At 39.9% G+C, this 14,624-nt stretch overlaps 3 protein-coding genes across 6 annotated transcripts; all 3 read left to right on the forward strand.

Moving 5' to 3' along the window:
- The first annotated feature begins 2,029 nt into the window (after positions 1-2,029).
- Positions 2,030-4,485, forward strand: LOC113006406 (selenoprotein H-like). 2 transcript variants are annotated; one of them, XR_003269750.1, is made up of 5 exons: positions 2,030-2,096; positions 2,433-2,541; positions 3,110-3,252; positions 3,810-4,017; positions 4,175-4,485. XR_003269750.1 is itself a non-coding variant. In XM_026142362.1 (5 exons), exons 1-4 carry the CDS (start codon positions 2,081-2,083, stop codon positions 3,965-3,967), a joined length of 426 nt encoding a protein of 141 aa, XP_025998147.1. In that variant the 5' UTR covers positions 2,030-2,080; the 3' UTR covers positions 3,968-3,976; positions 4,175-4,485. The 2 variants fall into 2 exon arrangements, 1 of the variants encoding a protein (XP_025998147.1); XM_026142362.1 differs by having other exon boundaries at positions 3,810-3,976.
- Positions 4,486-5,162: 677 nt separating this feature from the next.
- On the forward strand, positions 5,163-7,645 carry LOC113006413 (selenoprotein H-like). Its single transcript, XM_026142380.1, has 5 exons — positions 5,163-5,229; positions 6,361-6,487; positions 6,786-6,928; positions 7,015-7,131; positions 7,347-7,645. The coding sequence occupies exons 1-4, from the start codon at positions 5,214-5,216 to the stop codon at positions 7,116-7,118; spliced, it is 390 nt and encodes a 129-aa protein (XP_025998165.1). The 5' UTR covers positions 5,163-5,213; the 3' UTR covers positions 7,119-7,131; positions 7,347-7,645.
- A 791-nt stretch (positions 7,646-8,436) lies between these two features.
- clp1 (cleavage factor polyribonucleotide kinase subunit 1) lies at positions 8,437-13,792 on the forward strand. 3 transcript variants are annotated; one of them, XM_026142411.1, is made up of 6 exons: positions 8,437-8,706; positions 9,541-9,863; positions 10,010-10,117; positions 10,210-10,329; positions 12,405-12,542; positions 12,659-13,792. In XM_026142411.1, exons 2-6 carry the CDS (start codon positions 9,591-9,593, stop codon positions 13,343-13,345), a joined length of 1,326 nt encoding a protein of 441 aa, XP_025998196.1. In that variant the 5' UTR covers positions 8,437-8,706; positions 9,541-9,590; the 3' UTR covers positions 13,346-13,792. The 3 variants fall into 3 exon arrangements, with proteins under 3 accessions (XP_025998196.1, XP_025998187.1, XP_025998205.1); XM_026142402.1 differs by having other exon boundaries at positions 8,438-8,706; positions 9,589-9,863; XM_026142420.1 differs by lacking the exon at positions 8,437-8,706 and adding an exon at positions 8,713-8,898 and having other exon boundaries at positions 9,589-9,863.
- The last annotated feature ends 832 nt before the right edge of the window (positions 13,793-14,624 follow it).

Genomic DNA, 14,624 nt, shown 5'->3' on the forward strand with positions numbered 1-14,624 from the left:
ACGAGCCCCTGGGACCCGCATTCATCTGTCTCCCTGTTTACAGAGGATAACAGGAAGCGCTTTCTCTGGAAGAGCCAGAAAAGCGGATTTAATAAAAAAACTTTGCAGGTTTTAGCAGAACGGGATGACGCAAATACAAGTCCAAAAAGTTAATCAACTTGGGTCCCAACACTTTATCTACGGCTCAGACAGCTCAGTAGGCTGAGCCAGAGATCTGTAGCCATAGATTAGTTATTTAAATTTGTTCATTGCATGAAACAATTTAAAAGCTTTTAATTTAAAAAAAAAAAAAAACAGCAAATCTGTTACATGTCTTAAGCCTCTTTGTCTTATCCACTGAGCAACTAGGCCTGCTGAGCCGCTCATTGCACATTGTATGGATCATTGTACATAAACAATGCTCTAATGACCAGCCAACTGTAGAAGATGTACTATTTGAACAAAGTCCAAAAAACATCACACAACTGAATTCAACCAGATTGCAGAAGATGTTTCACAGCTATCTCAGCTGACTTCCATTTTCTACACTGACATTATACTATTTATAGAGTGAATGATCATCATCATCTTAATTGTTAATTAGTCTATTACAGCTGATGTAAACCAACACTGACCATGGGCACCACAGATACTGTGCAGCAGTTCATTGCAGTTCTTTACAATAAATCCACCACAGTACGACAAGCTGACCTCTTTATCCCATACAAACTACCCAGGATTTTATACGTGACACTTGAATAACACAAAGTTAGTATATCTTTGTTTGTTTTGCAGAAATATCCAGTCTGTGATTGAAGTGATGACATCACACGCAAGCTTTAAATTTGCAGTTTATAAAGTATCACTGAACAGTTCTTACCTTTAAACCTAGCCTAACACTTGCACTCCTTCCCAAGTATAAATGCTACAGAGGAACCTTTAAGCATTTGTTTTAAAAAAAAAAAAAAAAAAAAAAATGTAAGCAGTAGGAAGTTCAGATATTGTCACGTGGCCGGTACCGAACAGGACTCAGGTGCAGAAACCCAGAGCGGAGACAGCAGATGATGCAACAATTTATTAGGTTTAAGTGCAAGAGAAAAACGTGGCAAAGACAAAAAAAACAGCGAGACGTGGAGTCTTGGTGCGGCGTGGCCTGGGGAACGTGGCTATGGCGAGGGAATGAGGCCTGAGATGCGGAACGGAGCTGAGTGGGGAACAGTCACACTGAAGGAAGAGGATATAGGAGTTAGGTAGGTAGTGAAGGCAGCTCTGCAGTGGCCAGTTGTAAGAGCAGCAATTCTTACTTGCAGTTAGGGACCTGGAGTGTTGAGAGGGGGGTGATGAAGATCCAGGGGAGGCTGAGTGGCGTGGAAAAGCTGGCCTGAGATCCGGGGCTTCAGATGGAGTGTGATGGCAGGAGGGCAGGCAGGTGAGGCACAGAGAGATTTCCAGAATGATTACTAGGTATCCTGAGTCCAGAGGTGGAGTGTGAGCCAAGGTGGATACAGCAACTGTAGCACAAGAGAGTCGTGTTAACAGGATGAATCACAGCAAGCACTTAACGTATACGGCCTGTTACCAACATGTGTTGATGACGAACTGGCAGTGAATGAACATCAACGTGTGGTTTAAATCCCTCTGGCTTGATTGCCTGCAATAGGCTCCAGGTGTGCGGGAGCTGGAGTTGGCCCTGCCCAGGGGCGGATCCCAGGTCAGTTCAGGAGCCTTATGGAAATTCCAGCCACCCACCGCAGACCATGACAGATATTTTCTGTTATGGTGGCAAAGTGAGGACCTGCTGATTTACAATATGAGAAGCTATTACAGAGTGAGTAGAGATAAACAAAATAACACAATGACAGGCAACACAAAAGGGCTCAGACATTTTAGTGCACGTTTGAGGTTTTGGATAATAATAATAATAATATTTATTATTATTATTATTACAATTTAGTGGGCTACACACTGAACTTAGAGGGTAAAACAAAGTATCGACCCTGTTGCACTAGTATCGAGCCGATGCCAGTACCAGCACTGGTATCAATAAGATCAAAATTTGGGTCGATCCACCCACCTCTAGCTAAAAGCTTTTGTAACAGCGATGGCGCCGAAAGCAGGTAGGTGTGTGAATCCTAAATGCTACACTGCACCACTGAGATAAGTTTGTTTCCAGATCTTACACACACACTGCACGCTGTCTTATACAGTCTATAGCTACAGCAGCTGTCCGGTTTGGATTGGAATTTATCTGCGGAGTTAAAATCAGCAGGAGAAAGTTGGTCAAATGTTTACATTATGCGCTTTTTTTTACGTATTCACATGAAATGTCTGAGCATTTAATAATGTAGCAGGTTAAGTTCACTCCCCTGCCTTATCCAGCATTACATTCTGCAACACAATGCAAGCCCCTTTGTGTTATGAAACCATCACGTAACAGCACGTGCGCTGTTCAGGTCGTCGAGGGAGGAAGCGCAAAGCGGAGGCAGAGGAGCAGCAAACACCAGCAGGGAAGAAGAAGGAGCGAGCAGAGGAGGAAGGCAAAAGAGTGGTCATTGAACACTGGTGAATACACTAATCACATGATTATAAGCGGTGTAGTAAATACCCAGATCAACCACTGCTGTTGTCCACTCACTACTTATTATATGGTTTTATTCATTTTTAGTTTTTCCTTCTGAAATTTCAGTTTAAAAAAATCAGATGCTGTTGACTAGGTCATATAATCGTAAGACATTAATATAAATCCATTTTACAATATAAAAATCATCCATCCATTCTCTTCTGCTTATCCTTGTCAGGGTCGTGAGGTGTGTGGGTGCTAGATTGAAAAAGATTACTTTTAACAATGACAAATGCAACTGAGTATTTCATCTACAAAGTGGTACTTAAACAGTAAATTGTCTGTTTAGATTCTACAACAGTATTCTATGTTATGCAATTATTTTACGACTAATTCATAAATAAAGTAAAATCAAGTATAATTCTTTACTATAAAGAAAGAAAGTATTCTCTCTTTTGCATTCAAAGTTGTCCTTGGGCTTAGTACTTCCTTAAATGTACTTTTCTAATAAAAGCATCTTATCCGCCTGCACAGATGGCTACCTTATAGTTTACCTGTTGTTTCCTGCAGTAAAAGCTGACGAGTGTATAGGCATAATGCTGAGGAGGTGAAATCTGCCCTCCTGGCTGCCTGTCCTGCACTGCCTGTGATCCTCAACCCTGAGAAACCCCGCAAGAAGAGCTTCGAAATCACTCTTATGGATGGAGACAAAGGTTAGGAAGATGAAAAGGAAAATCCAAGATTAATCCACCCCTTTTAGTGTTGCACAGGGAAAATATTAATGTTTATAGTGGCGATTGTGGCTCAATAGTTGGGAGTTCGCCTTGTAATCGGAAGGTTGCCAGTTCGAGCCCCGGCTTGGACAGTAATGGTCGTTGTGTCCTTGGGCAAGACACTTCACCCGCTGCCTACTGGTGGTGGTCAGAGGGCCCGGTGGCGCCAGTGTCCGGCAGCCTCGCCTCTGTCAGTGCGCCCCAGGGTGGCTGTGGCTACAATGTAGCTTGCCATCACCAGTGTGTGAATGTGTGGATGACTGGATGTGTAAAGCGCTTTGGGGTCCTTAGGGACTAGTAAAGCGCTATATAAATACAGGCCATTTACCATATAGTAGCTATATCGACTGTACAGAAATTGTTAAGCATGTGATTTGGTTTTTCACTCACTCTGTATTATCACAGGACTTGCTTTGGATTGCCATGTTCACATCAAAAATATTTCCTACTTGCAGTCTTCTAAATGACATTGTTCCTCTTTTCTCTGATTCCAAAAGAAACATGCCTGTGGACTGGAATAAAGAAGGGTCCGCCTGCTAGGCTGAAGTTTCCTCAGCCTGATGTAGTAGTTGCTGCTCTACAGGAGGCTCTGAAAGTTGAGCGGATGCCAAAGTTTGTCAAAGCTGTTGCACAGAAAACATCAGCTACAGATTAAATAAGAGATGTACGTTCCCCATAATTTAATCTGGCTGTCAGTTGAAACAGGTTGTAGATATTTCTTCTTTTATAATTATTTTATTTTGAGGCAAACATCCATCCATATTATTTGTGGAAAATCTCAGGCTACGCTGAGCTGTTGATGATGCTTTGCCTGTGTTTATCGGAAAGAACTGACTATTCCTGTCCAATGTTTATGTTTTAGCCCAGCGTTCAGGAGATGTGACCAGTGGAAGCACAAAATGATGAGGAGTGACCAAGGAGATGTTCTCAGTCCCTCCTCTGATGAGTCAAGTGCCAACTGTTGTCATCTTCTGGACACATGAGGTCATCTGGTGGAGCATAATGATGCTAATGATGTTTTTATATGTGTTTTGGTAAATTAGAGATTTTCTTTGTTACTTTTTAGATTTTTTACTTACTCTAGCCAAACACTTAATTGTTTTGTGCAAGTTAATTTTGCTGTGTTCAACTGGATGACTTGATACAACAATAAATCATGTTTTTTTTTCTGTCCATCCACTTTCTTTATTATGGTCACAGGGGGTCTGAAGCCCATCCCAGTTGTCCTTGGTAGAGGCAGGGTACACCCTTCACAGATCGCCAATCTATTGCAGGGCTAAAATGGAGATACAATCAACCATTCATATTCACATTTATGCCTACAGCCAATTTAGAATCGCCAGTTAGTCTAATTAACTTAACCCAATGAATGTTTTTGGACTTTGGGAGGCTGGAGACTGCTCAATTCAAACACTGGACATTCTTTCTGCAAAGCAACAATGGTAACCATTACTGTGTTGCACTTTTGACCTTTTCCTAAATGTAAATCAGCAGGACCAAGATAAACACAAAAAATATGTTTAATTTACTCAGGCAGGAACACACATAACCCTTTAAATCAGGTAACACACGTTCACTGCTTTAACTTTATATGCTTAAGTGTGTTGCCACCATACAAACACCATGTATTCCTGTTCATGTATAGGTACATACAAAGATAATAAAAGAACACTTATGCTAATGCTGTATGTGTTTAACAAACGGTTTGCATTTTTACTTTAAATGCAGTTTTAGTTAAATTACAGTAATTATATTAACACATTAGAAATAATAACGATAGATCTCATTTTCATTCATGCTCAGAAAACTTCCTACTAATGGTTTCGCCCAGCCAAACTGAAACCCCCTTCCCAAATATATTGGTACAGTCGACATGCGCGCGCCAAAGTTTTGTAACAGCAATGGCGTCCAAAGCAGGTGGGTGTGTGTTATAGGAATGTAAACAATACCGTATTTTTTTTCTACAACAAAAGCTGTAACGGAGTTTGTCTGAGGAGGAAGACGGTTGTACCATTTTGATCCAGCGGTTATCATCTCCATGACTGTTTCAGCCTGTCTTTGTAGGTCATTTAGCTGAATGGCTACATGAACCGGAGCAAAGTAGTAACTGCGAAGATATTTACATTATTCACTTTCTAAACTCGTTAAATGTAGCAGGAGTCGGCGCGCTGACCTTTCTGACCATGTTTATTATGCAACGACTCATTAAATGGGTCATTATTATTACTATTCTGTTGGGTTATGAAACTTCTGAGCTTGCACGTGCCCGAGTCCTCCTCTACTCACTCTCCTCCCACCAAGGGCATGACAGGAGGAGTTGGAGCATTAGGCATTTATAAAACAGACTTCTTTACTTCATTTTATAAGGTTATACATTAAATATGACATGTAGCACAGCTGCATCCGAAATTATTTGTACTCGAGTTCTGTGACAAACTGGCGATCACAGTGTAAACCCCATGTCGCCCTATTTAAGCTGGGAGTCTTACAGCCCAACTGCAATCCTGAACTGAATAAACAGAAGAAGATGGTGGATGGATGATTGCTTTATTTTTGGGCTTTTGTAAGACTCTACTAAGGCCAAAGACACCTCAGGCTAAATAAGTAGGTGGGTGGGCATAGGACCAGCATTCACCAGGAAGGGGCCTATGGTTTTATTTAACCATGGCAAGGGAAGCAACATGTGCCAGCTACTTGCAAAGGATCAAGTAAATCGATGAACTGCATGTATTTTTTCTTTTGGGAAACTGACTTCTTTTGCCTACATACTTCACTTGCACATTGTGCATCACTGGCCTTTTGATTGTGAATTTGAATTTCACTTTTTGACAAGCAGCCACTAAAGATACACCCTTGAGTCCTCAATTGTAGCTTCTTGTGCAGGCCACTGTCTCCTCTGTCTTATTGATGTTTTTAGAAATTTTCCATTCAGTATTGTGCGGCCTGATTGAATTCTGGGTCATGGACAAAAGGACAGAGGATAAATGAGATATGGAGGCACAAATTCAAGAAACAGCCAAACACAAAACTGCGCATGTGTGTTTGTAGGTCGTGGTGGGAAGAAGCGCAAAGCAGAAGTTCAAGCAGAGGAGGAGAAACCCTCAGTGGAGGAAAAGAAGGGCAGAGGAGAGGATGAAAGCAGCCAGGAAGGCCTCAGGGTGGTCATTGAACACTGGTAAAGAAAAAAAAATGTAATCACATTATAATCAGTGGTGAAGGAAATGCTAATTGTGTTTATTTAAAGTGAGTAAATATAGCCCCCATTTTAAAATACTTAATTAAAAATAAAAATCAAAGTGTTTAAGTATCAGAAGTGAATGCATTGATTAGGTGGAAAAAAAACAATAGTTCTCATGAAATCTGTTTATATTATTATTGAACCAGAACCAAAATAGATAACATCACAGTTCACTGTGTAACTCAACTCTTAAAATCTGCAAAAAGATGTAATCTTGATGTGTCACTTCTGGCAGTAAAAGCTGACGAGTGTACGGGCGTAATGCTGAGGAGGTGAAATCCGCCCTCCTGGCTGCCCACCCTGAACTGACTGTGGTCCTCAACCCTGGGAAACCTCGCAGGAACAGCTTCGAGATCACTCTGCTGGACGGAGGCAAAGGTAAACAGGATTTACTCAGCAATGTGGATCTTTCATTGTAAAAAAAAGAAATGATACAAATGACATTTTCTTCCTGATTCCTAAAGAAACATCTCTGTGGACTGGAATAAAGAAAGGCCCACCTCGTAAGCTGAAGTTTCCACAGCCTGATGTGGTAGTTTCTACTCTGCAAGAGGCTCTGAAGGCTTAGACACCAAGTGAAGGTTTGGCAAAGCGGTTTGACTGAATAATGAATGCATAAAAAAACAGAAAATAAGAAAATCCAGCTTTACTTCTTATTCACAGTAAACTGGTAACTCATGTAGCTTTGTAAATAGAATCAAGTCAAAATGCCTTATGAATTGCAATGCAGCTGTTCAGTGAACAACAGTTGTGTATAAGTGTCTTTTTAACAAAACTTTTCCCATGTTATTTGCAGCCCAACATTCAGATGCAGCCAGTGGAAGCAAAAATGATGAGAAGTGACCAAGGAGACGTTCTCAGTCCCTCCTCTGATGAGCCATGCTCTAACTGCTGCCATCTTCTGGGTGCATGGTGACACCTAGTGGAGCTTAGTCGAGCCAAAGCATTTCTCTGACACATTACTGCTGTTTACTGTTGTGTTTCACAAACGTTCAGTTGTGGTTTTATGTCTGTTTTGTTTTTGGGGTTTTTTGATAAATAAAATCTTTTTTGGGGTAATTGTGTGTATTTTGTTACAACTATCCAAACACTCAGCTGTTATTATGGAAATTTGTGTGTTGAAACACATTAATGCTCACATGCATTCAGAAAGTGTAGCAATGTTTTTGATTGACTCAATACTATAAAACCCCTATTAGCATTTATATTTTTATTAACAACATATTGCAACTCTTGGCAAATAAAGTACATGTTACTAATTGATAGGATTAATAGTTTTAAACAGCTGGCAAAGCACCTTGTATCATATTTTAGAAGGTTGTGCAATTACATTCACCTAAGCAATGGCCTTAATTAGTAACTTGAGGGCTCTGATCTTAGTCTTGTGCAAAAAAGTCATCTTCCAAACGTGATCGCAAATATTTGCTAAAAACGGTTGCTGGTATTTAAAAAGTTTTAAATCACTCGTTGGCCTTAAGAAATGAGTATATCAGAAGAACAGCTGAGGTTAAGCAGTTTGGAGACAAAGTTAGAGAGGAAAGGAGATGGTTAGAACATGTGCAATGGGTACATTGGATAAAGCATGTTCAATGTGGAGTTTCCAAACAGGAGGAAAGAGGAAGACCACAGAGAAGGTAGTGAAGGAAGACACGCAGAGGGTTTGCGTGACAACGGGGATAGAGTGAGTTGGAGACGCGATCCGTTGTGGCGACCCCAAAAGGAAGCAGCCGAAAGAGGAAGATTTGTTAATCTGTCTGTAATCTATAATCTGTCAAATGTCTCTTGTGTGAATGATATCAAGCCATTTTGATCCCCCCAAAACATTCCTGTCACAAGGTAGAAGCTACAATGAATTTCGTGTCATATGCCAAGCTAATATAAACAAGTCGCGTTGTGAGGACGTCACACAATGACACCGAAAACGCGATCGTCTGCCAAGTGTTTGCGAAATGTTGCTTTGTTTTGTTTTTGCCTTAAATATAAACAAGGATAGCAGACACACAAAAAGGATTCAAAGTCTTCCGTTTTTGGCAGACGAACATTTTGTTTGAATAATTTCCAGGATGTGACGTCATTGTCCCGCGACCAGGCAAGTCGACTCAACGGTTCCTCATGAGCACGGGACCGATTTCCTTCTACAATAAGTCTTGAAATTGGTGCGTAACTTTTATATATTACAAATTAATACGTTTTAGACTTTTGCTTGACGTTGCGAGAATCGTCTGGGCGGGTTTGTAAGCAGTGATTCGACCTTTGCTAATCTTAGAAAGGTCGAATTAGCCGTGGCTCCGCTAGCTGGTTTGTTGATTTAAGGGGTTTCCCTCTTAACTTTACTTGAACCCATCATTGTACGTAATCAGTTGTGTTTTTATAATTTGACTTATCCGTTTCACTTTACAGGTAGCCAAGATTAATTACGCCGCCGTGGTTTTAGGACAAAATCACTGAAGTGTGTTTCCATTTCAGAATATCGTGGGCCCTTCTGCTGGAAGGGCTGGAGTTGTGTTGTATTTTATGATTGCTTTTAGCATCGTATATAGAAAACATTTTTCAGAGAATAAATATGTTGAAAATATATGGACCATCTTTGGAGCATAACATTTTTAGGGAAGTCGAAAATGGTCGAGCAGAAAATGTTCAAAAAATGACTCATGATCTCAGATTGACTAATCCTGCAGATGGAAAACACCGATCACATCACAGTATTTAAACAATTCCATCTTTTACTCTGTGTGATTAAGTTTATCTTTTATGCATACAATGTTAAAACACCAAATTAAAAATAATGTGAGGGGTAATGCTAGAGTTACAATTAGTGTTATTAAAAAGTTGTAAAACTACAGTGGTTAGCTTGTGACTTTAAAATGCAAATACTTAATAAAGATCCATGTTAACACACTTTCCTTTAAGCATTGCTTTATTAGAGAAGCTATGTGGAATGTTTTGTTGTATTACTACGCTATGTATGCATGTAACTTTTTTCTTTTCAGCATGCTACTTCTGCCAAATTATTGCAACCTAAAGTTTCTCGTTGACAGTCATGGCAACAGAGGGGGTGGAAAAGACGAGTGAAGATGCTCCAGCAGCTGGAAAGGCCAGCACCAGGTATGACCTGGAAAAGGAGACTGAACTTCGCTTTGAGGTGGAGTCAGGGGAAGCAGCTGAACAAGTTGAGCTGGAGCTGCTCACAGGAATGGCTGAGGTGTTTGGCTCCGAGCTAAACCGAAACAAAAAGTATACATTTGGACCAGGCTCTAAGATTGCAGTTTTCACTTGGCAAGGCTGTAGTGTGAATCTTTATGGGAAGCCAGAGGTAAGCACGTGGATGAGAATACTTGCAGATTTAGGAGAGTTCAAATGTGTCTGTTGTGTTACATTTAGTCGCATCATTGTGTGTTTCACTTTGGGGGGAAAAAAGACAAAGCCACAAATACCATCATCTTGCTTTCATCACCGCAGGTTGCTTATGTGTCCAAGGATACGCCCATGCTGCTCTACCTAAACACACATGCAGCCCTTGAACAGATGAGAAAACAAGCAGAGCGTGACAATGAGAGGGGGCCAAGGGTATGTTTGAATGGGGAACTACTTCATATAGTAACTTATCAGATCCCATGAGTGCTTCTTGGATTAATGCTAAATTATAAATCGACCCTCAGGTGATGGTGGTGGGACCGACAGATGTTGGGAAGTCAACGGTGTGTCGGCTGCTTCTCAGCTATGCTGTGAGGGTTGGAAGGAGGCCAACATTTGTGGAACTGGATGTTGGACAGAGTGGGGTAAGATCAAGTGGAATTACCATTATAAATATCAAACAGTCGGCTGGTATTTAAAATATTGCATATCACAGCCTGCAGACTCAGCTGTCTTGATTTTGTGCAAAGTGATGCTAAAGCATGTACAGCATCTACTTTGTTTATTTAGCTTTATAGCTGTGATGATCCCCCTGTTGGTCTGCCCATGTGGCTTTTTCTGTTTTATCAGATGCACAAGTTCTGGAAAAAAAATCTTGACATCTGTTTTAATATCTGTACAAAGAAAAAGAACATTAGTCTTTCAGTTGTTTAGTCACTGGTGTTAATTCAAGTCATTGCAGTAAAGAACAAAGAATTCTACACAGGATTGAGAGCACTGAATTCCTCCTTTCATTTATTAAAGGGAAAAACTATCCAAACGTACCTGGTCCTGTGTGAAAAAAGTATTTGCCCCCTAAATCTAGTGACTGGTTATGCCATCATTTTCAGGAAAAAACTACAATCGGGTATTTGCGATATCTGGGAATAACTTTCAGATTACTTTGGAGGAATTGTGGACCACTTTTCTTTGCAGTAGTTTTAATTCAGCCACACTGGAGGGTTTCAAAGCATCTCAATTTGATTTAAGTCCAGGCTTTAAGTAGACCACACCAAAGTCTTCATTTTGTTTTCTTACGAGTCATTCAGAGGTGGACTTGGTGGCATGTTTTGGATCATTGTTATACTGCATAAGCTAAGTCCGCTTGAACTGATCGACACCCTCATTCAGGATTTTCTCATAGAGAGCATAGAGGTTCCATAAATTACAGCACCATGTTTGCTGATTAAAATAGTTCCACTTTTCTCTCATTAGTCCACAAGTCTTGGGGATTATTAAGTTGTTTTTTGCCAAATGTGAGATGAGCCTTTGTGTTCTTTTTGGTTAGCAGTAGTTTTCTTATTTTAGCAGTGGTTTTCTCATTTTAGCAGGGGTTTTCTCATTTGATTTCTCCCATGGATGCCATTTTTGCCCAGACTTTCTTATTGTTAAGTCAAAAACACTGACCTTAACAGAGACAAATGAGGCCTGCAGTTCTTTAGATATTGTTCTGGGTTCTTTTGTGACCTCCTGGATGAGTCATCGATGCGCTCTTGAAGTAATTTTGGTTGGCCAGCCACTCCTGGCAAGGTTCACCAATATACCAAGTGTTCTCCATTTGTGGCTAATGGCTCTCACTGTGGTTTACTTTGCAGTCCCAAAGCCTTAAAAATGAATTTGACCCTTTCCAGACTCATAGAAGTCAGAGAGTTTGTTTCTCAACTGTTTCTTTAGATTGTAGCACAATGTATTTCTTTTAGCCCACTTCACATTGTCATACAGGATCTATATTTCTTGATTCAACAGGTCTTGTAGTAATCAGACCTGGGTGTGGCTAGTAAAATTGAGCTCAGGTTTCCAGAAAATGTGGTTAATCATAGTTGATGATTCAATAAGGGAGCAGATTACTTTTTCACACTGGTAAGTTTAGATAGCTTTTTCCCCTTAATAAATGAAATTGTCAATTTTTTTTTTTCATTTACTCAGGTTACCTTTGTCTAATATTAAAATTTGTTTAATCTGAAACATGTAATTGTTTACAATTACAAGAAAAAATTGTCAATATACCAAGTATTTTTTTTAGGAATGGATCACCTAATAAGTATACTTATTGGAACAATAAGGGGATAGGTGTTCGTGCCTTTGTTGGTAATATAGCATATGAAGCAGTTTGGTCAAAGTTTGTAAATTACAGTATGTCTGTTAATAAAGTATCTGTGTTAGTCATTTGATTGCACTCTATGTTGACTGTAAAGATCTGAACAATGCTGAACAGGACATTTGTTTTATGTGGGACACAGACAAAGTGGCTTTCTTCATATGATGCAGCATGATTAGTGCTTCCACAGATGGTATCATGTATCTTGTTTTTTGTTGTTTTTTGGGGGGGTTGTTTGTTTGTTTGTTTTAATCTGCTTTGGGTTTTCTGTTTTTTTATGGATAATCTAAAGACCTTAATTTTAATTTTAAAAAATGCAGTTGTTATCAGTTTGAGTAGTAAAAGAAAATTCTGCTCCTTCAGGTGTCTGTACCCGGCACAGTGTCAGCGCTCTGCATTGAGCGTCCAGCGGACGTGGAGGAGGGTTTCTCAGTCCAGGCTCCTTTGGTCTACCACTTTGGCTCTACTAGTCCAGGGACCAACATCAAACTTTACAACAAGGTAAAAAAAAGAATGAGTCTAGACCCTTCCTGACATAGTCTGGAGACAAAACTCTAAATTTTTCGTACGTTGTCTTTACCTGTTGAGCATTTAAATCTTTTTGTCACAACATGCAGCTGACATCGTGCCTGGCTGAGGTGTTTTCCCAGCGCTGTGAAGTGAACAGGAAAGCCAGTGTAGGAGGCTGCATCATCAACACCTGTGGCTGGGTGAAGGGCTCTGGATACCAGGCTCTGGTCCACTGTGCGTCAACCTTTCAGGTGGATGTGGTTCTGGTATTGGACCATGAAAGGCTCTACAATGAACTCAAAAGAGACCTCCCTCACTTTGTGCGGGTTGTGCTCCTACCCAAGTCCGGGGGAGTCGTGGAACGCTCCAAGGAGTGTCGGCGGGATACTCGGGATGAGAAGATCCGCGAGTATTTCTACGGCTTCCGTGGAGTCACCTTCTACCCCTTTTCTTACGAAGTGCGTTTCTCAGACGTTCGCATCTATAAAATTGGCGCTCCATCCATCCCGGACTCATGCCTGCCACTGGGAATGTCCCAGGATGACACACAGCTAAAACTGGTGCCTGTTACTCCAGGAAGAGACCTCACATACCACGTCCTAAGCGTGAGCAGTGCTGAAGACGGAGATGAAGGTGCTAGAAAGGGCATAGTGGAGAGTCCTGTGTGTGGCTTTATTGTGGTGACTCATGTAGATACTCAGACACAGGTGATGAAGGTGCTCTCCCCAGCACCTAGACCCCTGCCCAGGCATACTCTGCTCATCATGGACATTCGCTTCATGGATATGAAATGAAGCAGGCCCTCAGAGGAGAGGACTTGGATCGAAGACGTCCTGCTGGGTACCCTTTTTATTTTAAGGCTATCTTGTTTGTACTTTACAGAGAAAACATTTTAAGTGTTGAAATTCGGAATGCATCATTTTTTGTGGTTCATGTGAATCCAGTTTTCAGCCTGTTTCATACATTTTATGATTTAATTTCTACTTATTCAACAATAAGATGATGGGGAGCAGGGTTTTTTATACTGAAGATTTTTCGTCTCATTGCACAGAAGAGGGAATTAAATAAGAAAAAAACATTACTCTCTACACTAGCCGTTGGTCAATTTGTTGTGTTATCAATTTTAGCATGAGCTGGGAATTGGTGCATCCCTAATAGAAATTGAAAGCAGCTGTAAATTCTAGACCACACTGCACAGATGTCTGTAGAAAAGGATTTTTTTTTTTATCAAAGCAAAGATAAAATATTTTTCTTCATAATCTGTTTCATAGAGATTTTTTTCTCTTGAGTAATAAATTTTTTAAATGTAAAAAGTTGTGTGAGTTTGTTTTTAATTACACTATCTGACTATCTATCAGTATGTTTCCCTTACTAACAAACAATAATTTAATTATCTGCATACCCAATATGTAATGAGCTGAGGATGGAACACACTTAATGAACTTAATTCTAATCCAATCAAACCTGGGAATACTTTGCAGTTTTATAACCTTTCCTAAAGAAATTTAATGTTTTATTCAGTAGGTCTTCTGTTTTGACAAAAGAAAGGCAAATAATAATAACCTGTAGGCTTCATTAAAACACACACAGTACCAGCATGCTAGTGATTGTTTGGGAGCACTACACTAGCAGGTCATTTAATATTTGTTCTGTAAACACTTACCAGCTTACCAAACCATACCAGATGCTCTTTTAATTTTTTAGAGTAACAGCGTTTCTATGTATGACAACATGACTTATAAGCATACACAAAAACAACACTGTGTGATGCATAATACGTGCAAATATCTCAAACTAAGTATATAATAAATAAGTGTAGATATTTAAATGTAAGCACGTGGTTCAAAAAAATAATATTGGATAGATTTGTTGTCTTTGAATCTTTTCTTGCTAATATTTTGTGTTGTTTTTTTTGTTTTTTTTTCTGAACCTTTTTGTTTTATTAAATTACTTAATTTTTCTTTTCTATTCCCTGCCTGCCATATGTAGTGTTTCTTTGCACCTACTTTATGCATGTCAGTGTTAACCATTTGTCATAACCAGCAGGGTGTGGATTAATCGTAGGTGGGTCTT

Source organism: Astatotilapia calliptera, chromosome 2 (assembly GCF_900246225.1).
Source record: "Astatotilapia calliptera chromosome 2, fAstCal1.2, whole genome shotgun sequence".
Lineage (NCBI taxonomy): Eukaryota > Metazoa > Chordata > Actinopteri > Cichliformes > Cichlidae > Astatotilapia > Astatotilapia calliptera.

Excerpts from the sequence above, each read along its gene's own strand:
- clp1 (XM_026142411.1), top strand. The coding sequence starts at position 9,591 with ATGGCAACAGAGGGGGTGGAAAAGACGAGTGAAGATGCTCCAGCAGCT. Across the intron at positions 9,864-10,009 it reads ATCTTTATGGGAAGCCAGAG|GTTGCTTATGTGTCCAAGGA; the intron begins GTAAGCACGTGG and ends TCATCACCGCAG. Across the intron at positions 10,330-12,404 it reads TGGATGTTGGACAGAGTGGG|GTGTCTGTACCCGGCACAGT; the intron begins GTAAGATCAAGT and ends CTGCTCCTTCAG.